Here is a 27,288-nt window from a genome sequence, read left to right as displayed (position 1 = left end):
TCAGTGTTTCTCTAACAGTGTGCCTCCACCTGTTGCAAAACTACATCTCCGAGCATGCCTGGACAGCCAAATGTAGTTTTGCAACATCTGGAGGCACACTGTTCGAGAAACACTGAGGTCTAATAATCAGTGTGCCTACAGCTGTTGCTAAACTACAACTCCCAGCATGCCCTGACAGCTATTGGATAACAATTTTATATTTCTTTTTGGGCTCAGTGGTATAGAATAGCACGGCAGGTCCGACGATGCTCCTATACTCCTCCTCCCTAGATAACACATGCAATGCTACACAGGGAGGAGGAGACCCCGGAGCAGCCTGCCGTGCTATTAGCCGCTCGTCTACAGGGCCAGAGAGTGAGCTGTGCGGCCGCACAGGGCACCATAGCAACAGGGGCCCGGGCGGCTGACACAGCTCGCACGAGTATATATAATTTGTATTGCCCGACGCCCGGGATTTAGCCCTGCTTCGGGCAAGCAGCGCTAAATGCTGGTGTAATGAAGAATACTGTGCCCTGTAGCGGAATGTGACCCTCCGCACAGGGACACAGTTTTCTGCTTTGCAGGCCGCTCCCTCTCATTACATTCCCACTATCCTCCCTCAACTGTGTCCCTATGCGGAGGGTCACATTCCGCTTCAGGGCACAGTTTTCTTCATTACACCGGAAGGCTTCACTTACCCCGCCCTCCTCCGCGTCTCCAGTTGGCTGGCGGCCGGAGTCTGAAGAGGGACGTTGCGCATGTGACGTCCCTCCGCAGACCTGCACAGGATGTCAGTGATGTCACTCGTCAGGCCGCCGCCAGAGTGAAGAGAAGTGCAGCGCAGGTCAAGTAAAGTTGTCTATGTGTATGTGTGGGTGTCTGTCTGTGTGTGTGTGTGGTTGTCTGTCTGTCTGTGTGTGTACATGTGTAGTTGCCTGTCTGTGTGTGTGTGTGTGTGAATGAGTCGGGGGCGGGGGATGGGGGAACGACAATGCTACCGAATTTGGGGAACCTGCTACTACTACCTAATGTGGGGAACCTGCTACTACCTAATGTGGGGAACCTGCTACTACCTAATGTGTGGAACCTGCTTCTACCTAATGTGAGGCTATACTGCACCTAATGTGGGGAACTATACTGCACCTAATGTGGGGAACTATACTGCACCTAATGTGGGGAACTATACTGCACCTAATGTGGGGAACTATACTGCACCTAATGTGGGGAACTATACTGCACCTATTGTGGGGGAACATACTGCACCTAATGTGGGGAACTATACTGCCAACCTAATGTGAGGAACTATACTTCACCTAATGTGGAGAGCTATACTGCACCTAATGTGGAGAACTATACTGCACCTAATGTGGAGAACTATACTGCACCTAATGTGGAGAACTATACTGCACCTAATGTGGGGAACTATACTGCACCTAATGTGGGGAACTATACTGCAACTAATGTGGGGAAGTATATTGCAACTAATGTGGGGAACTATACTGCACCTAATGTGGAGAACTATACTGCACCTAATGTGGGGAACTATGTGGCACCTAATGTGGGGAACTATGTGGCACCTAATGTGGGGAACTATACTGCACCTAATGTGGGGAACTATATGGCACCTAATGTGGGGAACTATATGGCACCTAATGTGGGGAACTATACTGCACCTAATGTGGGGGAACTATACTGCACCTAATGTGGGGAACTATACTGCACCTAATGTGGAGAGCTATACTGCACCTAATGTGGGGAAACTATACTGCAACTATGGTGGGGAACTATAATGAACCTAATGTGGAGAGCTATACTGCACCTAATGTGGGGGAACTGTACTGCCAACCTAATGTGGAGAGCTATACTGCACCTAATGTGGGGAACTATATGGCACCTAATGTGGGGGAACTATACTTCACCTAATGTGGGGAACTATACTGCACCTAATGTGGGGAGCTATACTGCACCTAATGTGGGGGAACTATACTGCATTTGATTAAGGGGGGGGCAGGGGACTGGTGAAGGGGGACATGGGACTTATTAAGGTGGCAGGGGAATGATTAAATATTAAAAAGAAATATTTGTTCCAAAGATTTTTTTCCTCTTTGTGTATGTTTATGGGGTAATAGGGGGGGGGGGGGGGGCGCCACAAGGTTAGCTTGCACAGGGCGCCTTAACACCTAAGGCCGACCCTGCTCGTCTATGCACGCTTCCGACGGGAGCGCAGCATAGATTCGGTAAGGGCGGAAGTCGGACCCCAGCAGGCATCAGCGACGTCGCGCCTGCTGGGGAAGTCTGCCTGGTTAGTGAGCACACTACCAGGTAGGTAAAAAGCCATTTCTACATTAGTAAAAAAAAAAATTTAAGGCAGGGAGGGGGTTAGGGATAGATGGGCAATAGGTAGGGACAGAAAAAAATTAGATGGAACCATTTGATAAAGTGCTTGAACATAATTACTATAGCAACCAGCCCTTTAGTGGGCCCAACACCTGTGCCGCAGGTCTGCCCGAGAAGTCTGAAGCCCACAGGACAGCCTTTGGTTTCTGACACCCCACATTATATTAATACTTGTCAGTTTTAGCTATTTAGCAATAAGGGTGCAATAACACTAACTGGCAAGAGTTTAAAAAAAATGCAGGGTAACAGCAGCATTTCAGAAGTAGCAACGGTGAGTTGATAGGACTAGGCACTGCAGGTGTTAACTGAGTGTAATGAATGCATGAAACCACTATAAAGCTATGTTCACACATCCGGAATGTCTGCATGGAAAATCTCTGTAAAATACATCATAATATGCCAGCCCTAGGACCGCAAGGAAATGCGCCATCTTATGGACGACAATGCAGAAATCTTATGGACTGTTACGCCTAGCGCTCCGGGTCCCCGCTCCTCCCCGGAGCGCTCACGGCGTCTTTCTCCCTGCAGCGCCCCGGTCAGTCCCGCTGACCGGGAGCGCTGCACTGTTTTGGCCGTTGGGGATGCGATTCGCACAGCGGGACGCGCCCGCTCGCGAATCGCATCCCAGGTCACTTACCCGTCCCGGTCCCCTGCTGTCATGTGCTGGCGCGCGCGGCTCCGCTCTCTAGGGCGCGCGCGCGCCAGCTCTCTGAGACTTAAAGGGCCAGTGCACCAATGATTGGTGCCTGGCCCAATTAGCTTAATTGGCTCCCACCTGCTCCCTGCCTTTATCTAGTCTCCTCCCTTGCACTCCCTTGCCGGATCTTGTTGCCTTGTGCCAGTGAAAGCGTTTAGTGTGTCCAAAGCCTGTGTACCTGAACTTCTGCTACCCATCCTGACTACGAACCTTGCCGCCTGCCCCCGACCTTCTGCTACGTCTGACCTTGCTTCTGCCTACTCCCTTGTACCGCGCCTATCTTCAGCAGCCAGAGAGGTGAGCCGTTGCTAGTGGATACGACCTGGTCACTACCGCCGCAGCAAGACCATCCCGCTTTGCGGCGGGCTCTGGTGAAAACCAGTAGTGGCTTAGAACCGGTCCACTAGCACGGTCCACGCCAATCCCTCTCTGGCACAGAGGATCCACTACCTGGAAGCCGAATCGTGACAGTAGATCCGGCCATGGATCCCGCTGAGGTGCCGCTGCCAAGTCTCGCTGATCTTCCCACGGTGGTCGCTCAGCAATCGCAGCAGATTGCCCAACAAGGACAGCAGCTGTCGCAGTTGACCGCCATGTTACAGCAAATTCTGCCTCTGCTACAGCAGCAACCATCTCCTCCGCCAGCTCCTGCACCTCCTCCGCAGCGTGTGGCCGCTCCTAACCTCCGCTTGTCCCTGCCGGACAAATTTGATGGGGACTCCAGACTCTGCCGTGGATTTTTGTCTCAGTGTTCCCTGCATATGGAGATGTTGTCAGACTTGTTTCCTACAGAACGGTCTAAGGTGGCATTCGTAGTAAGTCTTCTTTCAGGAAAGGCCTTGTCTTGGGCCACACCGCTCTGGGACCGCAATGATCCTGCCACAGCCACAGTCCAGTCCTTCTTTGCTGAAGTCCGAAGTGTCTTTGAGGAACCTGCCCGAGCCTCTTCTGCTGAGACTGCCTTGCTGAACCTGGTCCAGGGTAATTCTTCCGTTGGCGAGTACGCCATACAATTCCGTACTTTTGCTTCTGAACTATCCTGGAATAATGAGGCTCTCTGCGCGACCTTTAAAAAAGGCCTATCCAGTCGCATCAAGGATGTGCTGGCCGCACGAGAGATTCCTGCCAACCTCCAAGAACTCATCCATTTGGCTACCCGCATTGACATGCGTTTTTCTGAGCGACACCAAGAGCTCCGCCAGGAAAAAGACTTAGATCTCTGGGCACCTCTCCCACAGCATCCTTTGCAGTCTTCGCCTGGGCCTCCCGCCGAGGAGGCCATGCAAGTGGATCGGTCTCGCCTGACCCAGGAAGAGAGGAATCGCCGTAGAGAAGAAAATCTCTGTCTGTACTGTGCCAGTACTGAGCATTTCTTGGTGGATTGCCCTATCCGTCCTCCACGCCTGGGAAACGCACGCACGCACCCAGCTCACGTGGGTGTGGCATCTTTTGCTTCTAAGTCTTCTTCTCCACGTCTCACGGTGCCCGTGCGGATTTCCTCTACAGCCAACTCCTCCATCTCAGCCGTGGCCTGCTTGGACTCTGGTGCCTCCGGGAATTTTATGTTGGAGTCCTTTGTTAATAGATTCAGCATCCCGGTGACCCGTCTCGTCAAACCGCTCTACATTTCCGCGGTCAACGGAGCCAGATTGGACTGCACCGTGCGTTACCGCACAGAACCCCTCCTGATGTCTATCGGACCCCACCACGAAAAGATTGAGTTCTTCATTCTCCCCAACTGTACCTCTGAGGTCCTCCTCGGTCTGCCTTGGCTCCGGCTTCATTCCCCCTCCATTGATTGGACCACCGGGGAGATCAGGAACTGGGACTCTGCCTGCCACAGGAAGTGTCTCTCCCCCCCTCCCAGTCCCATCAGGCAAGCCTCTGTGCCTCCCCATGGCCCCCGTCCTGGTGTCACACTGCCCCGTGCCAGGCCTCGCCCTCTGCCCTCCCTCCCCATTCCCACTCCTGCTGTACTGCCTGCCGTTGAGGAAACCCTCCATTCTTTCCCGGTGTCCTCATCCCAGGGGAGGCAGTTACCGGACAAAGAGAAGGGGAGACCTAAGGGGGGGGGTACTGTTACGCCTAGCGCTCCGGGTCCCCGCTCCTCCCCGGAGCGCTCACGGCGTCTTTCTCCCTGCAGCGCCCCGGTCAGTCCCGCTGACCGGGAGCGCTGCACTGTTTTGGCCGTTGGGGATGCGATTCGCACAGCGGGACGCGCCCGCTCGCGAATCGCATCCCAGGTCACTTACCCGTCCCGGTCCCCTGCTGTCATGTGCTGGCGCGCGCGGCTCCGCTCTCTAGGGCGCGCGCGCGCCAGCTCTCTGAGACTTAAAGGGCCAGTGCACCAATGATTGGTGCCTGGCCCAATTAGCTTAATTGGCTCCCACCTGCTCCCTGCCTTTATCTAGTCTCCTCCCTTGCACTCCCTTGCCGGATCTTGTTGCCTTGTGCCAGTGAAAGCGTTTAGTGTGTCCAAAGCCTGTGTACCTGAACTTCTGCTACCCATCCTGACTACGAACCTTGCCGCCTGCCCCCGACCTTCTGCTACGTCTGACCTTGCTTCTGCCTACTCCCTTGTACCGCGCCTATCTTCAGCAGCCAGAGAGGTGAGCCGTTGCTAGTGGATACGACCTGGTCACTACCGCCGCAGCAAGACCATCCCGCTTTGCGGCGGGCTCTGGTGAAAACCAGTAGTGGCTTAGAACCGGTCCACTAGCACGGTCCACGCCAATCCCTCTCTGGCACAGAGGATCCACTACCTGGAAGCCGAATCGTGACATGGACGATTCCGCAGAAATACTGGACAGGTTAATTCTTTCTGCAGACATGGAAATCAGAATTTCCGTGGACAGCAAGGCAGAATCCCATTGAATACAATGGGACTCTGCTGCTGCAGAATCTCCGGCTCGGAAATTCGGGACGTGTGAACATGGCCTAAAGATAGACAGCCAGCTAATATCAGGGGTGTTAATGTCAGTAGCAAATACTTAATAAATCAAACATCCAAAAGTAGAAAGTATGAAGAACGTGGCACTCACCATGATGTCATCTTGATTGTTGTATGTTTATTGTAGCATCACATTTTAAATATTAAAATCAGACTGGCTTACACACTATGGGAGAAGATGCAGGTGCAGGGGCAAGGTAGGCAATGTCTGTTTGGCATCACATGACGCTTCTTCCGGCCTCTAATTTTAGAATTGTAAATATTTGGTATAAATGTATATGCTTCATCACTGGGACACTTCTTTGATCACTTTCTTCTTACAAGTGCACAGGCTCTGCTGCAGAATATGTTTGTGTGCGACAACTTCCATGCAATATTTGGAGAAAATATCCACATTTTACTGGAAGAGCCTATGATGCCTCTTAAAAGATTTACCCTTCCTTTAAGCATCTGTCTTCTTGTCTAGAATAGTAGGAACCGATGTGGCACTGTGATGTAAGGACAGGAGGACAGGGGGTGACTTGTGAACTGATAACCTACCAAGTGACAAAAGTATGGGAGACTGATAGTTCTGTGACATCTATTTTATACTGCTTCCTTAAGATAATGAAGAAAATTCCAAACATATTCATTCAAGTTCACAGATAGGATATGACCTGGACACTGGCAGAGTGATCATTTGGATGGACTATACATAGTAAAACACATTTCCCTTCCCAAATCTAGCTTACTGTAATGTAAGAGGTGGAAGTAAAGTAAAAAACTATATCCTGTTATTGTCGTGGAACTTCTGACCCTTTGCGGTCAGTGCTGTCCTCACATCTTGTAAGATGGCCACTGTTGCTTTTCTCTGCTCTGAATATTTGTATTGCCCTGTCTGCCTAGACTTGTTTCAAGAACCGGTTACCATCCCTTGCGGGCACACCTTCTGCTTGACATGCATTACCCAGTGTTGGTCTCTGCAAGGAATGCCTAGCTCCTGCCCACAGTGTAGGTCTTCTTTTCGACCAGACTGCTCACCGAGACTCTGCAAGAACAGTATTCTTGCCCAAATGGTGGAGGATTTTTCCAGTCTTCAGGGGTCTAATGATCTCAATGCCTTCAGCAGTCATGCCAGGAGCATTGGCATTCCACAGAAAAATCAGTACCAAGAAGAGATGCCAGATGGGACCCATGAAATTGAAAACAGCAACAACTTTGACCTGCCAAATATCAGTGAGAGCCATGAAGCCTCCCAGGCTCAGGTATGTCATTCTAATGGTCAGTGGGTAATGCATGCCAGGGTTTTGTACAGAGCCGAAATAGATCTGCCATAGAGGTGAATGGGCTCTCTACTGTACAGTATGCTTCTGATTTCATACATTGTCGTACAAAGGTATTTTCTGTCAGATTAGGGACAATTAACAGCTCTGTTTCTATCTTTGCAGACGACACCAAGCTTTGTAGCACAGTACAGTCTATAGAGGATGTGCATAAGTTACAAGATGACTTGGATAGACTAAGTGTCTGGGCATCCACTTGGCAAATGAGGTTCAATGTGGATAAATGTAAAGTTATGCATCTGGGTACTAATAACCTGCATGCATCGTATGTCTTAGGGGGGATTAAACTGACAGAGTCACTGGTAGAGAAGGATCTGGGTGTACTTGTGGATCACAGACTACAGAATAGCATGCAATGTCAGGCTGCTGCTTCCAAAGCCAGCAGGATATTGTCATGTATCAAAAGAGGCATGGACTCAAGGGACAGGGACATAATACTCACCCTATATAAAGCATTGGTACGGCCTCACCTCGAATATGCTGTTCAGTTTTGGTCACCTGTACATAAAAGGGACACTGTGGAGCTGGAAAGGGTGCAGAGACGCGTGACTAAACTAATATGGGGCATGGAACATCTTAGCTATGAGGAGCGATTAAAGGAGTTACAATTGTTTAGTCTTGAGAAGATACGTTTAAGGGGGGATATGATAAACGTATATAAGTATATTAATGGCCCATACAAAAAATATGGAGAAAAGCTGTTCCAGGTTAAACCCCCTCAAAGGACGAGGGGGCACTCCCTCCGTCTGGAGAAGAAAAAGTTTAGTCTCAAGGGGTGACACGCCTTCTTTACCATGAGAACTGTGAACTTATGGAAAAGTCTACCTCAGGAACTGGTCACAGCTGGAAAAATTAACAGCTTTAAAACAGGATTAGATACATTCCTGGAACAAAATAACATTAATGCTTATGAAGAAATATAAAATCCCATCCCTTCCCCAATATCGCGCCACACCCCTACCCTTTAATTCCCTTGTTGAACTTGATGGACATATCTCTTTTTTCGACCGTACTATGTAACTATGTAAGCTCATTCGGGTTATTTTACCATTACTTCTAGGGCAGTATATCTCTTTACATGCATAGTCTGACAGTGCCTGAATGGCAGTAAATGGAGGCTTTGTGGCTCTATACAAAGGAACCATACAGGCTCCACAATGTGTGTGTGTGTGTGTGTGTGTGTGTGTGTGTGTGTGTGTGTGTGATCTTACGCTATTTGCTGACTGATCCCTATGCTGGTTATATCTGCAGTAACTGGAGGGAAAAAAATTACATTTACTTGAGGCTTAGTCTGGGTCCACATGACGATTAGTATGTTGCATGTGTACTTTACCAACTGGTCAAAATAAGATTCCAGTGTATACTGGCATGTACTGTCTCAGACTTTATTGACTTTATTGGCCTGAACATAGTCAAGCTATGACGTCGTTCAGGTCATATCCTATTTACATGTCAGATTGTGATGTGAACCCAGCTTTATAAATAAAAGCAATTAGACATATAGAACACTAATATCTTTTATAAATTGTAGAGGATGTCTAGTTTTGTAAATGCCCCACTAAGAACTGAGAACTAAGAGGGGGATGTCAGCCTTTAGTGACCCTCATCTATTAGCTCTTAAAAGACCAGCCTCGTCTATGCAGCCCATTGATTTTAATGAGTAAAATACCTCCCCTGGTGCTACAGAGGAACTAAACAATTTCTGTCTGGTCCCCCCACAGAATCCAGCTGGTTCTTGGGGGTCCCAGCAGCTGGACAACCTCTGAACAACTTATTATCAGTGAACATTTCTAACATAAATGGATTGTACAAAGGTGTCACTCCTCATGCCCCTTTTGCTTTAGGGTAGGGCCACACATAGCGTTTACACAGCATATTTTATTCTGCGAGAAATACACCAGGCAGCAGAAATTATGCTGCGTATGGGCTATGAACAGGCACACAGGGAATCATGTTACTCCTGTCTCTGCTTGGACCATCTTCAAGCTCTTATCAGAAAGAAATTTGGTGTCACATCACTCATCATGTGTTCTACCACTGTCACTTCCATTTGCAAGAGAGTTGTGAATAAGAAACCTGGACTTGCTAAGGACTGGAACAATGTCATATTTTGCAATGAGTCCAGGTTCTGTTTGGGATCTGATAGAGGTCAGGTTTGTGTATAGAGGCCTCGCAGTGAGTGCCTCTATTCTTACTTTCTATATAATAACACACAGCCTTAACTGCTAGTGTTATGACCTGGGGGGCCATTACAAACGACAGTCAGTCACCCCTAGTAGTGATATGAAGGTAGAGGCAAGGCTGGCAGGAAGCTTCCTCCAGATACCCACACTGGGCCAATGGGCGGAAGCCAGCAGTCACTTTGGGTGAACTTGTTGGAGCATCTCATGCTCCCCAGTCTTGGCATGGGAACCACTCAGAAACTGTTCAGTTATGTTCTACAGCCATCAAGCATGGTGTATTCTGTCCCACTTTTGTAGAAGAATATCATTAGCTTGAGTTTGTTCTGAGATTGTTTACCCAAACATTCTGTCCCTGTACACATTAGATTGTTGTTAAAGGGGTTGTCCCACAATGGACATTTATCTCATAGAGCTCCACCTCAAAGGGGAGTACCAGAGGCCTCAGGACTCCCATTGTAGTGATTGGTGGGAGCCCCAGTAGGGGTGAGTAGTTGTGATCAGACAATTGTCACCTAATTATCATTTCAATAGGAGTCCTGCCAGTAAAGTGATAAATGTCCATACTGGACAACCTTTAAGTTCCATTGACATCACAATATGCCTATTAAAATTTCTACTATTAAGGCAACACCTCCAAATTTGTTTCTCAAAAGTCTTTGGAGCCAACAGGATTTATTTTTTCTTGATCGTGTTCTCTAGGAAATAAGTGCTGCCAGAGGTGACTTTTGTTCTTTCCCCTATTGGGTGTCTAAGATATGTTCCTGAGAGCTGAGGGCTGAAATGTCTTCTTGCTCCCCTTCCTATTCTTGTCCCTCTTTTATTGAAAGTCAGCTGAAAGCCAAGTTCTGTTTTCAAATCTCCTTCTTGCTCTGTGCATACAAATTGTGCGAGATTTGAAAACAGGGCTAAGCATCAAGCTGACTGTCAATAAAGCAGGGACTGGCATGTGTCTCCTTGCCCTAACATCTACCTTACAGTGTGAATATCTGACTATTTTCCTTTAAAAAATGAGGAATGGCTGGGGATATACTTGTATATATTCAAATACTAATTATGGATGACTAAAGGAATAGTTTAAGGGATGCAAAAATTGCAACCACCCTGAGGGACCCAAAGACTCATCTAGGAAGACACCAGTAATATAAATGGTAAATATTAGGTGGATGCCATGTATTGTAATAGAGCCCAGGATCTCCAAGTTGCAGCAGGCTGTGGAAGACCCTAGATCAACATATTTTTTTTCTTTTTTTGAGAAACAATATAAATAATTGTTTCATGATAAGACAGTGTACAAGCCAGTGTCTTGTCTCAGTACAGTATCTACCATATGTAACATAGGAGTAAGGAGTCTGCCAGGGTTATATAAATAAGTTCAAGGTTTTTACATCATTTCCTGAGGATGAGCATAAATAGGGGAGAAGAATGAGTATTTACATTCAAGCCAAGGTAATTCCATTTCAAAGGATTTTCTCACAGAACTACACTGATTTTACACAGTGTCCTTATGAAAAAAAAAACTGATTTATATAGATAAACTTCATTACTGTGTTCTCACATAGCAGCTGAGTTGCGATTCTTTTTGCATTTCTTAACTGCATCAGATACTGGATGGAAAGGTCCATGCATTTATATTGCCTAAAAGCATAATTTTTTTGCCTAAAGTATAAATATAAACAACTATAATAGTCTGTGGATTTTTTTTTGTGCTATCACAACTCACTTGTAATTTTTAATACTATTCAAATAATTCATTTAATGTTACAAGATGTTTATTTATTAGGCAATCACAAAATTTTAGCATTTTCCTATCCAGTACCTGATGCAGTTAAGAAACGGGTAAAAAGGCTATGAACAAAAATATTGGACCCAACATCTTAATATTTAACCCGGCATTGCCTGGTTTTTCCTGTCTAATCCTTGTGGGGGAGTAAAGGAATAAAGGAGGAAACGTTTGTCCTATTATCCCCTCCTAACATCCCGACCCCATATCCCGACCTCATATCCCGTCCCCATAACCTGTCCTTATATCTCATCCTCATATCCTGTCCTTATTTCCCAACCTCATATCCTGTCCTTAAATCTCATCCTCATATACCGTCCTCAGGTGGGGCTGAGTTGTGATGAAGAGATTGTAAGCTGAAAATAGAAGTAGGCATGGCTTTATGGGAGTGGGATTGTTTTACCAGCCAGATTGATGCACAAAAAAGGGTAGAAAATAAAGTGGGTTTGGCTTAAAGGGTGGGCATGGATTTGTGAGATGGGCATGGCATGCGGGAAGGGTGTGGTTTGCAAGCCGGACTGATGCACTCACCAGGAGATGCAGAGCAGAGCTTGTGGAGTAAGGTACTAGAAGTCCCATATACTTGCATGGCACTTGAAACAAAAACCCCATCCTTCAAATAAGGATAGGTTCGGGTTAATATAACTATCATATATTTTTCTTTGACATATAAGTGATATGTGTACCAAGCATTAACAAAATATCTCCAGCCGTATGGAAGTTATGCTGGAACATACATTTCCCATAGACTTGCATTGGACTTAAAACAAAAACCCCGACCCTCGCAAATGGGGTTAGTTTAGGGTTAAAATAACTATCCTATATTTTTAGTTGACATATAAGTAACATGTGACCAAGTATTATCAAAATATCTTCAGCCGTTTGGAAGTTATGCGGCAACATTTATTTCCCATAGACTTGTATGGGACTTTCAACAAAAACCCTGACCCTTGCAAATAAGGATTAGAAAGGGTTAATTTACCTATCCTATATTTTTAGTTGACATATTAGTAACGTGTGCCAAGTTTCATGGAAATATCTTTTGGAAGGGATGCTGGACATACATACACAACTTGAGTTTTATTAATATAGATTAATTAATGTAATATTTCAGGTGTTTTATTAATTGCCACAGGTGTATAATATCCAGCTCCTACCAATGCAGTCATCTTTACATACATTTGTGAAAGAATTGGCAACACTCTCTAAAAGCTTCTAAAATGAATAGAAGTCATCAAAATAAGTCACCAGTTTGTGAGAAAATCATAATCAACAATAACCTCCAGTGTATATGCAATCACCGTGGAGTGATGCGGCACCTACGTGAAACAATAATTAAATGCAGAAAATGTGTACTGCAAATAAAAGAATGCTGGGTACCAACTAGAATGCTAGGATAGGTGTAGAAAAGTGACCATATTCCCGAAATTGGGACTGCCACTGCAGGACATTCAGACACTACACTCTAGAATATTGTTTGGGGTAGTAAGTAGCCACGTTGCTGAACACTTTTTCTGGCATGGATAATGGGTACTCTTTCTACCCGCCACCATACCTCCATAGACACATGGGTTACGTGCAACACATATTGCTGGATGCTGCTGTACACAATTGCATCTTGCCTCTGTTTGGGCACTGGACATGCACAATTGCAAGCTTTACATAATTTCCAGTTTAATTATATACACTCGCACAGGTTATCTATTAAAGCATTTTTGATGGTTTTGCCTTCAACTCATCTCTGCACAACCATTTTGGCCTTTTTACTTTTTTTCTCTTTTTGTGAGGCCATCTTGATTGTTAGCTCTTTGTGTGAGGTGGCTCTACACTACACCTTCTCACTTACTATTGGTACCCTACCTCTGGTTGCTGTACAGTGTAGGGCATGAAGTCTACCTGATTATGCCATATAATACAGTACACATTGGTTATTTTTACTCACACTCCTCCAACAGTTTCTCCAGTGAAGAAGTCGTTAGCTATATTGCGACAGAAATGCGTCGGCTGGCAATTGACACTTTAATATACCTACCCCAGCATTCTAGTTGGGTGTAACACCTCACATTGACTGTAGACCTACTGGAGTTGGTTGTTGATTATAATTTTCTATATATTTCAATAGATATGATATTTTAATCATATCTATTGAAAGTAAAATTTTAGGCACTTCAAGTTTTGGCATTCTCTCTGTTTATTGCCTCGAAGCTATCTTTATCCAGTTTTACAGATTGCCTTATTTATCTGTTTTATAGTAAATTCCAGAGTCGCTAACACTGTTGAATGGTGGAAACATGTTGTATGGATAATGGGTCAAACTTCTCTATCTGGAAGTCTAATTCAAGGTTTGGTGAATGTCAGGAGAACATCACCTGCTAGAATGCCTTGTGCCAACTGTAAAGTTGGTGGAGGAGCGATAATGCTTGGGTTGTTTTTCAGGGCTTGGCCTAGGCTTTCTTAGTTCCACTTCTTAGGAGTCTTAGTTAACAGTAAATTTAGCTGTAGTGACCAGTGTCAGACAGCTGCTGCCAAGGCAAATAAAATCATGGGGTGCATCAATAGGGGCATAGATGCTCACGACAAGGAAATAATTCTACTGCTGTACAAATCACTATTAGACCACACATGGAATACTGTGTACAGTACTGGGCACCAGTGTACAAGAAAGATACAGTGGAGCTGGAGAGGGTTCAAAGACGGGCAACCAGAGTGATACAGGGAATGGGAGGACTACAGTACCCAGAAAGATTATCAGAATTAGGGTTATTTAGTTTAGAAAAAAGAAGGCTTAGGGGAGACCTAATAACTATGTTTACAGCACAGGAGAATTAGAGCAGCACGTCCCACAATGATGTGATAGCGGTGCAAGCAGCGAGTGGAGCCCCGGTCAAGGCAATTCAGACATCTAGGAAGGATGCCGCAGCACACGGAAGGTTCAAAAGTGTAAACAGTGGTTTATTCCATGATAATACAAGTTAGCAACGTTTCTGCTGCCAGTGCAGCCTTTGTCAAGGCTTGACAAAGGCTGCACTGGCAGCAGAAACGTTGCTAACTTGTATTATCATGGAATAAACCACTGTTTACACTTTTGAACCTTCCGTGTGCTGCGGCATCCTTCCTTAATAACTATGTTTAAATATATCAGAGGACAGTACAGAGATCTCTCCCATGATCTATTTATACCCAGGACTGTACCTATAACAAGGGGGCATCCTCTACGTTTAGAGGAAAGAAGGTTTCTACACCAGCACAGACGGGGGTTCTTTACTGTAAGAGCAGGGAGACTGTGGAATTCTCTGCCTGAGGAGGTGGTCATGGTGAACTCTATAAAAGAGTTCAAAACGGGTCTGGATGCATTCTTGGAGAGTAATAACATCGCTGGTAATGTATACTAGATTTATAGGGACAGAACGTTGATCCATATTTGGAGTCGGGAAGGAATTTTTACCTCTAGTATGAGGGTTTTTGCCTTCCTCTGGATCAACTCAGTAGGGACTCATTAGGGATATAGGTTGAACTTGATGGACTCTGGTCTTTTTTCAACCTCATGAACCATGTTACTATGTTACTAATGAAAGGAAATCTTAAAGGGGTTGTCTGGCACAAAACATCTTATCCCCCATGCATCGGCGGGACCCCCACAATCTCCGGTGTGGCACTCCGGTCATCTGTGCACGGAGCAAACTCCGCTCCATGCCGGATGACTGGGGACTAAAGCCGCCACACCCCCTCCATTCATGTCTATTGGAGGAGGCGTGATGGCTAGTGCAGAGACATAGACCTGAATGGAAGGGGTGTGGCATGGCGTCACGAACATGGAAACTCCAAGCTTCAGTTTTCCGGATGCCACCGCTGGCGGCCCGGAGATCTCAGGGGTCCCCAGCAGCGGGACATCTTATAGTATAATGATAATAAGATATTTTAATTCACCAGTACCCCTTTGATGCTTCAGCATACTAAGGCAATCCAACTTCTTAATCCAATTACTTATATGTAAAAATATCAAGCTATCCAGTACTTTTCAGCTGCTGTATGTCTTGGAGGAAGCTGTGAAGTCTTTCCAGTCAGACACAGTGCTCCCTGCCACCTCTGTTAGTGTCAGAGCATGAGTAAATCTATGTAGCAAACTTCTCCTGTTCCTGCTCTGGACATTTCCTGACATGGACAGAGGTGGCAGCAGGGAGCACCATCTCTGACTGGAAAGACTACACAACTTCCTCCAGGGAATACAGTAGCTGATGAGTATAAGAAGGCTTGAAATTTTTACATAAAAGGAATTTGATAATCTGTATAACTTTGTCACTTTTAGTCTGTGATTTTAAAACAATCTTTAATTCTCCAGAATACCCCTTTAAGCAAAAGAAATAATCAAGTGCAAAGTTTCATATTTACTGTATATGGGCATCTTAGTTGAAGGCATCTAAGGCACACCTCTAGGGGGACATCCGCAAGCACTTTGGGGGGCATTTGAGGCTGATACTTTGGCAGGAACTATGAGGCTGGGCATATGAAGAGGGAACGTAAAATGGGCTTAGGAGCTGTAATGTTCTTAGTTAATTTGATGCTGCAGTTTGTGGTAGATCCAACAACATGAATGATCTACATTAAAGGAGAAATCCGGCAAAAATAAACTATTCCCCTATCCACAGGATAGGGGATAAGTAGCTGAGCAGGCGCCACGCGCTCCATTGATTTCTATGGGAGCGCCGAAAAGACCAGAGTACATCACTCGAGCATCATCAGCGTTCTCATAGAAATGGATGAAAGGTGCCATCTGCCAGTGGCTCCTCACCGAGAGAGCCGGGGGTCACATCCCAGAGATTGCCGGGTGTCCCAGCAGTCAGACCCCCCACGATCAGCTACTTATCCCCTTTCCTATGGATAGGCGATAAGTTTACTTTCGCTGGAGTTCTTTAACCGTTTGCTGTCTAAGGACGAGCCGGCTCGTCCTGAGACAGCAAGCGGTGTATGACGTGGGCTCTTGACTCGAGCTCGCATCATACTGGCCGGCTCCCAGCTGATTCCTGCAGCTGAGGGCCGGTGTTAATAGCCAACATGCGGCGATCACCACGGCCGGCTATTATCCCTTTAGGCTAGGGATATTTCAACCATCCCGTTGGTCCAGTGGGGAGGATGGCCCCCCACAGTGCGATCGCGCGTGCGGTGGGGGGGTGATCCACTGCTGAGTCAGCCAAAGGCCTTACCTCTCTTCCTGTGCTGGCTGCTGTACTGAGAATGATAAAGGCTGGCATGACCAGGGTTTATCAATCGAGTGCAGAGAACGCTGATGAATGTGGTTCTCTGGAACCACATTGACCTGTATGAGGAATCTACTGATTCCTCCTAAAAGTCCCCTAAGGGGACTAAAAGTGTAAAAAAAAAAAAAAAACAGTTGAATAAAAGTTTAAAAACACACACATTAAGCCCTTCCATATTTAAAGTGTGAATCACTCCCCTTTTCCCAAATTCCATATAAAAAATATGTAAACATAATAAAAATAAATATATGCAGTATCGCCACGTGTGTACATGTCCGAACTATAAAAATAACCACACAGTCAATGGCGTACACGTAAAAAAATTCCAAAGTCCAAAATTGCCTATTTTTGATCACTTTGTATACCCTAAAATGTATAAAAAACGACCAAAAAGTCAGATCAAAATAAAAATAGTACCAATAAAAACTTCACATCATGGAACAAAAAATTTGCCCTCATATAGTCCAGTATGAGGAAAAATAAAAAAAGTTATAGGGGTCAGAAGATGACAATTTTACACATACTGATTTTGGGGCATGTAGTTATAATTTTTTTAAAGTAGTGAAATAAAATAAAAGCTATATAAATTACGTATTCTTGTAACCGTATGGACCTACAGAATAAACATATGGTGTCATTTTTACTGAAAAGTGCACTGCATAGACTCGGAAGCCTCCCAAAAGTTACAAAATGGCTTTTTTTTTTCCAATTTTGCCCCACAAATATTTTTTTTTCTGGTTTCACCGTAAATTTTGTGGTGAAATGATTGATGTCATTATAAAGTACTATTGGTGGCGCAAAAAAAAAAAGCCCTCATATGGTTCTGTATGTGCAAAATTGAAAGCGTTATGATTTTTAGAAAGTGATGAGGAAAAAAACGCTGTGTCCTTAAGGGGTTAATATATAGGCACAAGCATGAATTATTCTGTTTCACCCTGTTTATAACCATGCTCAGTCCCCTCAGGTTTCATCTACCAGACATCGCAGAGTAGTGAGTCATGGCTTTTCTGAAATGGTTAAGATCCTGCGGGCCTCAGGATATCGGCTACTGCAAATGATGGAACAAGCAGAAAATCAGATGCTGAAAAATACAAACAACCAAGACCTGGAAGAAAGTCTTATCATGCAATCTGCCCAAGTTGTTCCAGATCAGCAGCAGGATCAGCTTGTGACCGTGGTACATATCTGTCATACATTCTGTGCAGATTCTTGTGTTACAGACACAGGCATCATTGTGTAGCAATTACATATTTATTATAGGGAAGTTTCCTTTACACACACATTAAATACATAAAAATGATAATACTGTATAATACATTCAATAAGTCATTTGTGCAGCAGGAGGAACAATCCACATTTCAGGAACTACAGTGGACTGGACTGGATGCTGCAGTCTCCAAGTTCAAACAGTCTTTACAAGAATTGTGTGCAGATCACATGGGCAGACTTGTGCAAGAAGGTAAGCGAGAGATATGAGAAGTGAATGTTTGTGTGACTGTATCTTGAGAGGTTTTTGGATAATGACATTGTATAGCATGTGTCCTGGAGATCCCTGCAAGGAGTTGATGGACGAAAGGTATAGTAGGTGGCCAAGAACAGATAAAATATGGGGCAACACAAAGCTAAGAGTTTATGCACATGCCAGAGCTGTGGTAATGGACCACTCTGTGTGCCACCTTCTGGTGCCTTAATCCTGTACTTATGGCTTCTAGTGGGAAAATACATTTACAATACAGAATAGGTTTAAAAAAAAATTCTGTCAAAGTATACATAAAATATGTGCATCTGTATCAAGTCACAGGCAAACAAAGTCTACAACACTGACCCATAATTCAGCATTTAGCTTGAGGCCTTAGGAGACAGAAACTACAGTAAGGGCCAGTGGCATAGCTATGAGGAGGGGGGGGTTAACATTTTCATCTAGGTACTGGTGTCCAAAGGACTCCCTGCTACATACAATAGTATTGTAAACACCATGGGGTAGCTGGGGTTAGACTACATGAAGTACCTTACTAATATAATGTTATGAGTAATAGTGCAGAGATCTTCCATATCAGCTGTGCCCTCTCACTTGTAATCTGTGACGTCATGTCACAGGCTCTAAATACAGTACTTTCCATCAGAACAGACCCTTTGCTGCCTTTTGAGCAGTAATACCAACTCACCTTTCACATCAGTGGTCATACTGTGCTGACAGGAAGGGAGGGGGAGGGACAGTAGCTTTGCATTCAGAGCCTGTGATGTGAAGTCACAGCTTACAAGGGAGAGGTCATAGCTTATTTGGAAGATCTCTGCACTATGGCTTATAACAATATATTAGTAAGTTGCTTTATTATACTTTTTGACACCATACACAGGTTGTTTCAATGGACAATCTCTTTAATTTTATAGAAGTGAGTTAAAGATGATACAGGAAAGTGATTTCAGCAGCATATTTTGTGTCTTTTGCCATTCTTCACATTTATTTCACATTTACTTACTTTGTTCAACAGTGTGGACCACACATACCAGTTACCCAATATTACCACCTGGGGAATATCTGGGGAATGTCTGGGGAAGTCCAATACTGCCCTTGATGCCGAGGGTAAGAACAGAGTTTCTCCAGTGTAAGTCTACTTCTACCTTGTGTTCTAAGCATACATTCCCAAACTTTGTGTTCATCTGCTCAAGTTACCCTCTCATTTGCAGATTCTCGGGATATAAGCCTGGATCCAGACACTGCCCATAACAACCTTTGTCTTATGCAAGGAAACCGAAGAGTCCTGTGTAAATTGCAGCCCCAGGATTATCCAGAAAGTATAGAACGATTTGATCATTATACACAAGTGATGGGCAGACAGCCAATGGCACATGGACGGCACTATTGGGAGGTACATCTCTGTGGAAATCGTGTAAGCCTAGGCATCACTTATCATGGTATCCCACGTAAAGGGCACCAAAGCTCCTGTCTGGTGGGAAGGAACTCAGAGTCTTGGTGCTTGGAATGGAGCAGTACCCGTTGCTATGCCTGGCATGATGGTGAGAGAATTTTGGTAGCCACAGGACAGCAAGAGAAACTGGGTATCTTTTTGGACTGGGATGAAGGAACTATCTCCTTTCATGAGGTATCAGATGACATGCTGCTTTTATACCGCTTTCATGCTTCCTTTACTCAGCCTCTCTACCCCATCTTTTTCATTAGCTGGAATTCTATTGTGTCTATTGGAGAAGGAGCAGCAATAAAACTCAGTGCTCACAACAAGCGCTTCCAGAGGCAGTTTTCGGCTGACTTCTAATGGAAACCATTGACATCTGGATCTACTAATCCTAATCTATTTGTATTTAGAATAGTTGTCTCAATCCAGTGTCTTGTCGTAGTTAAAGGGGGTGCAGCGGCTGTAGCTGTACCTAATTCTGGTATCTGAGGCCTTCTTAGAGCCTCTTTGGAGAGTCATTTGAGATCATGGGGCTGTTAAGGAGTTTGCAGTGTGCCTTGTTACTTACAGCAATGGCTTAGGTTCTTCTCAATACTTCTTTAAAGTAACTTAAAGGGGCATTCCCATCTATAGAAGTTATCCCCTATCCAAAAGCTTTGGGGTATTAAGCTGATTGATGGGGATCCAACTGCTGAAACATCATTGATCCCAAGAATGTGGCAAGGGTGCCTTGTTTATTTTGGGGGACGATTTTGTCCCTGTTCTTGGGATCGATGTTGGTCCCAGTGGCTGGACCCCCATCAATTAGCTTGTTTTTCCCTATTCTGTGAATAGATGGGAATACTCCTATAACTCTTCTAGTTATCAAGTTTTGAGGGTTGACACTCATAATATTTGTATACCTTTAAAACATTTCAGTACTGCAACATTTATTTAAAAGGTGTGTTAAACATGTGTTAAACATCCATGTACAGAATTCAGAGTCATTGAACCTTTGCGATTGATTATGTCTCTGTTCTCTGAAAGAACTGTGCATTCAATAAAAATTTTTCCTGAGTGACCAATTTTATTAAAAGCACTGAGTGTCCTGCACCAATGTCACCGCTCACTCTCCTTAGACTGGCGAGCTCTCTGCTTACGGAGCTTGACGAACATTGCAGCTTCCCTGTCAGAACGGCGACAGTCCAGGAGTTGTAAGATACGATCCCCTGAGAACAAAACACATTGTTTAACTATTTACTTACAATATCCTGAAAACAGGAAGAAATCTGTTATGTCACTTTGATGTCAGTGTGCTTTCTGAATGGTTATGTAGCTGCATACTTAAGCATTAAAGGAAGCTTATAGTTTTGTTTGGCTCACAGCCATCATCTACAACCAGTGTTCCCAGTCTATTTATAAAACACTTTTGTTGTTTTGACATTGAAAACTAAAGTGGCATTGCATTTACTATACATTAAAGTGTCTCCATCAATTACCAAAACTTGACTTGACATTTCACAGTCAAAGTTTTGATTGGTCGAGATCTGAATGTTCATACCCCCACCAATCATTAGAATGAATTGGAAGTCCCCACTTAAGTGCTTCACTGCCCAGTTCACAGCGATCTCCAGTTGCACAAGACATGCTTTATTGACTTACTGTATAATGGGTCAGTCTGCTTCAACTGGATGAAGACCACTTTGAGCGATGAAGTGAAGTGCTCAAGTGCCCACTCTAATTATTGCTGGGGGTTTAACCAATCAAAACTTTTGACATGTCTCTGTGAAGCAAAGGGAGGGTGTCAATGGAACTTATTCTGGTTGGGTTACAGTTACTAGTGGGTACCACAAGGGTCAGTACATGGTCCACTTCTTTTCAATATGTTTAGTAATCACCTTGTAGGGGGATTACACTAAACTGGGTAAGGTGATCACCACAGAGGAGGATAACATAATATTACAGAGGGATCTGGGGAAGCTGGAGGCTTGGGCACAGACATGGCAAATTAAATTTAATGTGAATAAATGTAAGGTTATGTACTTAGGCCATAAAATGTACAATTATGTGCTAAATAAGGCACAATTAAGCACTTCTACCAAAAAGGACTGGAATACAGTAATCTCTACTTTAGTGATCAGTGTCAGGCAGCTGTTGCCAAGGCTAACAATGTCATGGGATGTATCAAGAGAGGGATAGAGATTTTTGATAAGGACATAGCTTTGCCTTTGTATAAATCACTAGTCAGACCACATATGCAGTATTGTGTCCTTTTTTGGGCACATGTATATAACAAGGACATGGCCGAACTGGAGAGGGTGCAGAGGAGGGCGACAAGGATAATTAATGGTATGGGAGTATTACAGGACCACGAGAGCTGATCAAGCTTGGGGTTATTTAGTTTGGAGAAAAGATGTCTAAGGAGAAATTTGATCACAATGCACTAACATATGTGAATGGACAGTAAAGAGATCCTTCTAGTGATCTTTTTATATCTAGGCCGGTAACCATGATAAGGGGGCAACCTCTACGTCTAGAGGAAAGAAGGATTCGCCATCATCACAGACAGAGATTCTTTACTGTAAAAGCAGTGAGACAATGGAACTCCCTATCCCATGATGTTGTGATGTCTGTCTCAATAGTCAAAAAAGTTCAAGAGGGGCCTGGATGTTTTTCTGGAATAATATAATATCACAGGTCACGGATTCTAGATTTATGGGGATAGAACATTGAACCAGGGATTTATAATGATGCCATATTGGAGTCAGGAAGGAATTTTTTCCTCTGTCATGGGGCAATTTGCATCAGCCTCATAGGGTTTTCTTTTCGCTTTCCTCTGGATCAACACAGTAGGGTTTTAGGTTGAACTTGATGGTCTTTTTTTCCAATTGTACAAACTATGTAACTATGTTTTTTATGCCCTTGAAAACAAGCTGATTTTCTTCCTTCTGGGACCCCCAGTGATGACCAGAAATCTGCAGGAGGAACGTCAGCAAGTGATCAATAGCACCGAAAGGCAACCACAGGGGAAATAAGGGACTGCATTGAAATTAATAGGCTGCCCATTTATTAAAGAAGAGGATGATCCAACATTGAGGTAAAATCTCCAGCTTTATTGGAATCTTTAAAAGCAGAACTCACTCCATAGTGCACAGAACATGGCCAGCTGGACGCGTTTCGAGCGGATCACCACTCTTTATCACAAACTAGAGGGCTCACACCACACCTCCCTTAAATAAGGGAAGGGCAAGAGGAGTATGGGTGTCATATGTTCACAAGTGTAGATTAAAAAGCAATTAAAGGAGTATTCCAGTCCTGAAAAACGTATCCTGCCCCCAGCGGTCGAACCCGCCGCGATCTCCTGTGCAGGACCCCGGCAGCCCGCGGGAAGGGTTCATGTTGACCACTACATGAAGTGGCGGCTGACATGCCCCCTCAATGCAACTCTATATCAGAGCTAGAGTGCTGCCTTCAGCAATCTCCGGCCCTGCCCTAGCGCTGTATTGAGGGGGCATGTCGGCTGCCGCTTCGTGCGGTGGTCAACATGTCCCCTTCCCGTGGGCTGCCAGGGTCCCCAGCAGTCGGACCTCGCGCGATCTTTAGGTTACGGGATACGTTTTTCAGGACTGGCCTACTCCTTTAAGAACAATACAACGACGTAAACATGGAGCTGTACTCAAACGCATGCAGTGTGAACAAGACCATATATGTGAAGGCGAGGCATAATAGCAATGTTCATGTAAGCTGAAATCTCACCATCACTATGATCTGTTCATATATGCATTCACAGGAAACACAAACAGACAAGCTGATAATGTAACAAAAATATATACCTGAATAAACAGTAATTCAATCATGCATTGCACTGGACAAATTTACTATTGCATTCATTTACTATTGCAAACCCGACATGTTTTGCCGGGTTGTGCGTCAGATTCTGTCCCATTGCGCCAGATTCTGTCGCATTGCGCCTGAAATTTTGTCTGTGGCAGAATTTGTGCCAAAAAACCCGACTAACTCTCCATTTTGCTAAGAAAACCCGAATGGGGCGTGGTCTCCGAAAAGGGGCATGTTCCCAACATATTCACAAAAAAACAACATATTTACTAAGGTTTTCAGATAAAATGTGATGGATTTGGGCTGAGGAAAACCGGACAGATCAGAGCATGAGTAAAAAAAAAAGCAAAGTGTAGGGAAAGTGAAAAATGTATGGAAACCTTAGTAAATACCGTGGAAAATAAATTGTAGGGAATTAAAACCCACAAAGAAACCTACACTCCACTCTTAGTAAATAAGGGCCAGAGTGTATCAGCAATTCTTGTCTGATGTTAAGACCTGCAGGGGCACAAGTGTCTAGCATACATTGCCAATATGTCTCCCTATTTTGGAGTTTCTTATGCAATTCACCACCTCTTTTACTGACTTATTCAATGGTGAATGTCTTGAAAAAACTTTTTGAACTGTTGTGTTTTTCAATAAAATGCAGAGAGGCACCTGACTTGGAATGAGTGGTGTTCTTGTCTATGTCATAGAGATGCTAAAGAATGTACGTTTTCCTTTTCCTTTTAGTACATCCTATGTATTTTAAATTGCAACTAGTGCACTATGGCAAATACAACATTTGTGCTGCAACAGTTCAGATACTTCTTAATGGAAAATTCCTTAGTGCTTGTGGTATTTTGAAAGTACTTGGTCACATGAACATATTGAAATGTCTTGCAAATGTTACTGCAGCGATAAAAACCGCTGTGATGTAACCAAGTACTTGTAGAATGGTTGGTCAGCATGCTCAGAGAAAGTTGGTCTGCTAGTGTGGGGGCTCATTTCGAGACTATAGAGCATCCACCCGCCAATATGTGTGATAATGTGGAATCTTCTTTCAAAATGTGAAGATATTTGTAAATAATATTTTTGGCTTTCTTAAAAGAAGGAGAATACGTAAGAGCCAATACTGTTTTTTGTTGAAAAGACATGTCATTGTTTTTTTCCCTATTTATATTGGACAATAATGATGTACGCTCTTTATGTGATACAATTTTTTCTGCTCTGTCAATGATCTTAATTGTGTAACCCCTGTCGTTTAGCCAAATTATCAATCCCTGTTTGTGCTGTTGATATATTACTTCACTACTGCTGTTTCTTTTTAGACATATCAGTTCACCTACTGCGATGGCTCGGGTGATTACTATTGACTCTCAACAATGTGTTGCCAGATGACGGTTTTCTGTATGTAGGCAGTCTGGATTTGGCAGTGTTCATCTATTGTGATGTTTAAATGTAGAAAAGAAATCTCCCTCAATGACATATGGAATGTGAATATGAGATTGTACTGATTATCTTTCATGTACTGAATAAACAGTGGTACGGAAGGTATATCGCCACTACAGACAAACGATACATCATCTATGTACCTTCCGTACCACTGTAACTGTGCTGAAAAAGGATTGTGAGCATCAAAAATAAATTGGTGCTCCCAAAACGACATAGTTAGGTTTGCAAGGGATGAGGAGTGACGGGCCCCCATTGAAACGCCGCTGCATTGTAAATAAGTCTGATATAACTCAAAATAATTCTGCGACATTAAAAAGTGGGTGACTTGCATGACAAACTCACTTAAATCAAGTGTGTACTCACTGAATCTTTTTAAGTGAGTTTGTCATGCAAGTCACCCAAGTCACCCAGTACAATCTCAAATTCACATTCCATAGGTCGTTGAGGGAGATTTCTTTTCTAGATTTAAACATCACAGTAGATGAACACTGCCAAATCCAGACTGCCACATACAGAAAACCATCATCTGGCAACACATTGTTGAGAGCCAATAGTAATCACCCGATCAATACAATCAAAGCCATCCGAGTAGGTGAACTGACACGTCTAAAAAGAAACAGCAGTAGTGAAGTCATGTATCAACAGCAACAACAGGGATTGATAAATAGGCTAAAGGACAGGCTTTACACAAATAACATCATTGACAGAGTAGAAAAAATTGTACCACATAAAGACCGTACGTCATTACTGTCCAATATAAATAGGCAAAAAAAAAATGACATATCTTTTCAGAAAAAAACAGTATTGGCTCTTATGTATTCTCCTTCTTTCAAGAAAGCCAAAATTATTATTTACAAATATCTTCACATTTTGAAAGAAGATTGCACATTATCGCAAATATTGATGGGTGGATGCTCTATAGTCTCGAAAGGAGCCCCCACACTAGCAGACCAACTTTCTCCAAGTACTTGGTTACATCACAGTGGTTTTTATCGCTGCGGTAAAAACATTTGCAACACATGTCAATATGTTCATGTGACCAAGAACTTCCAAAATAACACAAGCACTAGGGAATTTCCCATTAAGAAGTATCTTAACTGTTGCAGCACAAACGCTGTATATGTCACAGAGTGCACTAGTTGCAATTTAAAATACATAGGATTTACTAAAAGGAAAATGAAAACGTGCATCCTGGAGCATCTCTATGACATCACTCATTCCAAGTCAGGTGCCTATCTGCATTTTATTGAAAAACACAACGGTTCGAAACATTTTTCATGACATATGCCATTGAACAAGTAAGTCCAAGTAAAAGAGGTGGATACTTGCATAAGAAACTCCAAAATAGGGAGACATGTTTGCAATTTATGCTAGACATTGTGCCCCTGTAGGTCTTAACATCAGACAAGAACTGCTGATACACTATGAGTAAATTTGTCTAGTGCAATGCATATAACATTAAATGATTATATACGGTTCTATTGCCTGATAGAATTACTGTTTATTCAGGTATATATTTTTGCTACATTATCAGCTTGTCTGTTTGTATTTCCTGTGAATGCATATGCGAACAGATCATAGAGATGGTAAGGTTTCAGCTTACATAAACGTTGCTATTATGCCTCATCTTCACATATATGGTCTTGTTCACACTGCATGCGTTTGAGTACAGCTCCGTGTTTAAGTCATTGTATTGTTCTTAATTGCTTTTTAATCCACACTGAACATATGATGCACATATTATTCATCTTCCCCTTCCCTTATTTAAGGGAGGTGAGGCGTGAGCCCTGTAGTCTTTGATAAAGAGCGGTGATCTACTCGAAATGCGTCCAGATGATCTTGTTCTGTGCACAATGGAGTGAATTCTGCTTTTAAAGATTCCAATAAAGCTGGAGATTTTACCTGAACACTGGATCATCCTCTTCTTTCTTGATTCTACACGTACCAAGCCAGTATGGATCTGTGAGGAGAGGTGTTGTGGGAGGTGAGCTGACTTCTCTCTTAGCTGACCATTTATTGTATGGTTGCACCAGGATCCCTGGAGCAGGAGATTTTTTTTGTCAAAAAACGGTATCCCTTAACAAGAATGTTTGATCGTTAAACATTGATGTGTGTCAGATTTGTGATTTCTGTATTTACTATGAAGTAAGAAATCTAAATGTAAGTGTGCTAAGTGTGCTGATTCCATGTTATTTTCCACAGGTTGAAGCTGCTCTCAGTCTGTGTTCTGGCTCCATTCATAGACTTTTTGGGGCTTTAGCAAAAGCTCGCTTCTTAATGTTTTTAGGTTGTTTATGTCCCAAATTATGTGCCAAAATATGGCAGTATTTTGGTACATAACAATTATGGCCATAAAATGAACATGTGCACAGAGAGTTTTTTTTTACCATTACATTCGATAAAATCCAGTGGGAAAAATACTGTTTTTTGGGGCCATAAAATGGCATTTTGGGACAATTTGGGGGAGATATATCAAACTTGTCCAGATTAAAAGCAACCAATCAGATCACTTCTTTCATTTTTAACAAGGCCTCTGAAAAATTAAAGAAGCGATCTGATT

General features: G+C 43.7%; 2 protein-coding genes across 9 annotated transcripts in view; one reads left to right on the top strand and one right to left on the bottom strand.

Annotated features, from left to right (window-relative positions):
- The first annotated feature begins 6,851 nt into the window (after positions 1-6,851).
- LOC130297318 (E3 ubiquitin/ISG15 ligase TRIM25-like) lies at positions 6,852-20,550 on the top strand. 2 transcript variants are annotated; one of them, XM_056549666.1, is made up of 5 exons: positions 6,852-7,267; positions 17,519-17,740; positions 17,905-18,022; positions 19,056-19,169; positions 19,252-20,550. In XM_056549666.1, the coding sequence occupies exons 1-5, from the start codon at positions 6,854-6,856 to the stop codon at positions 19,836-19,838; spliced, it is 1,455 nt and encodes a 484-aa protein (XP_056405641.1). In that variant the 5' UTR covers positions 6,852-6,853; the 3' UTR covers positions 19,839-20,550. The 2 variants fall into 2 exon arrangements, with proteins under 2 accessions (XP_056405641.1, XP_056405640.1); XM_056549665.1 differs by having other exon boundaries at positions 17,902-18,022; positions 19,252-20,543.
- Positions 20,549-27,288, bottom strand: part of UNC13D (unc-13 homolog D) — a 144,580-nt gene continuing 137,840 nt past the window's right edge. For all 7 annotated transcript variants that reach the window (XM_056549659.1, XM_056549658.1, XM_056549657.1 and 4 more), the window contains one exon: positions 20,549-20,686. In XM_056549659.1, coding sequence (XP_056405634.1) covers positions 20,577-20,686 — 110 coding nt within the window. In that variant the 3' untranslated portion in view covers positions 20,549-20,576. The remainder of the gene's footprint in view (positions 20,687-27,288) is intronic.

This window comes from Hyla sarda, chromosome 13, assembly GCF_029499605.1.
Source record: "Hyla sarda isolate aHylSar1 chromosome 13, aHylSar1.hap1, whole genome shotgun sequence".
Classification (NCBI taxonomy): Eukaryota; Metazoa; Chordata; class Amphibia; order Anura; family Hylidae; genus Hyla; species Hyla sarda.
This window is presented reverse-complemented; position numbering and strand designations above follow the sequence as displayed.

Bases quoted from the DNA above. Each gene is read 5' to 3' on its own strand.
- LOC130297318 (XM_056549665.1), top strand. From the start codon at position 6,854: ATGGCCACTGTTGCTTTTCTCTGCTCTGAATATTTGTATTGCCCTGTC. The intron at 7,268-17,518 runs GTATGTCATTCT...AACCATGCTCAG, and splicing joins ATGAAGCCTCCCAGGCTCAG to TCCCCTCAGGTTTCATCTAC. The intron at 19,170-19,251 runs GTAAGTCTACTT...TCTCATTTGCAG, and splicing joins AAGAACAGAGTTTCTCCAGT to ATTCTCGGGATATAAGCCTG.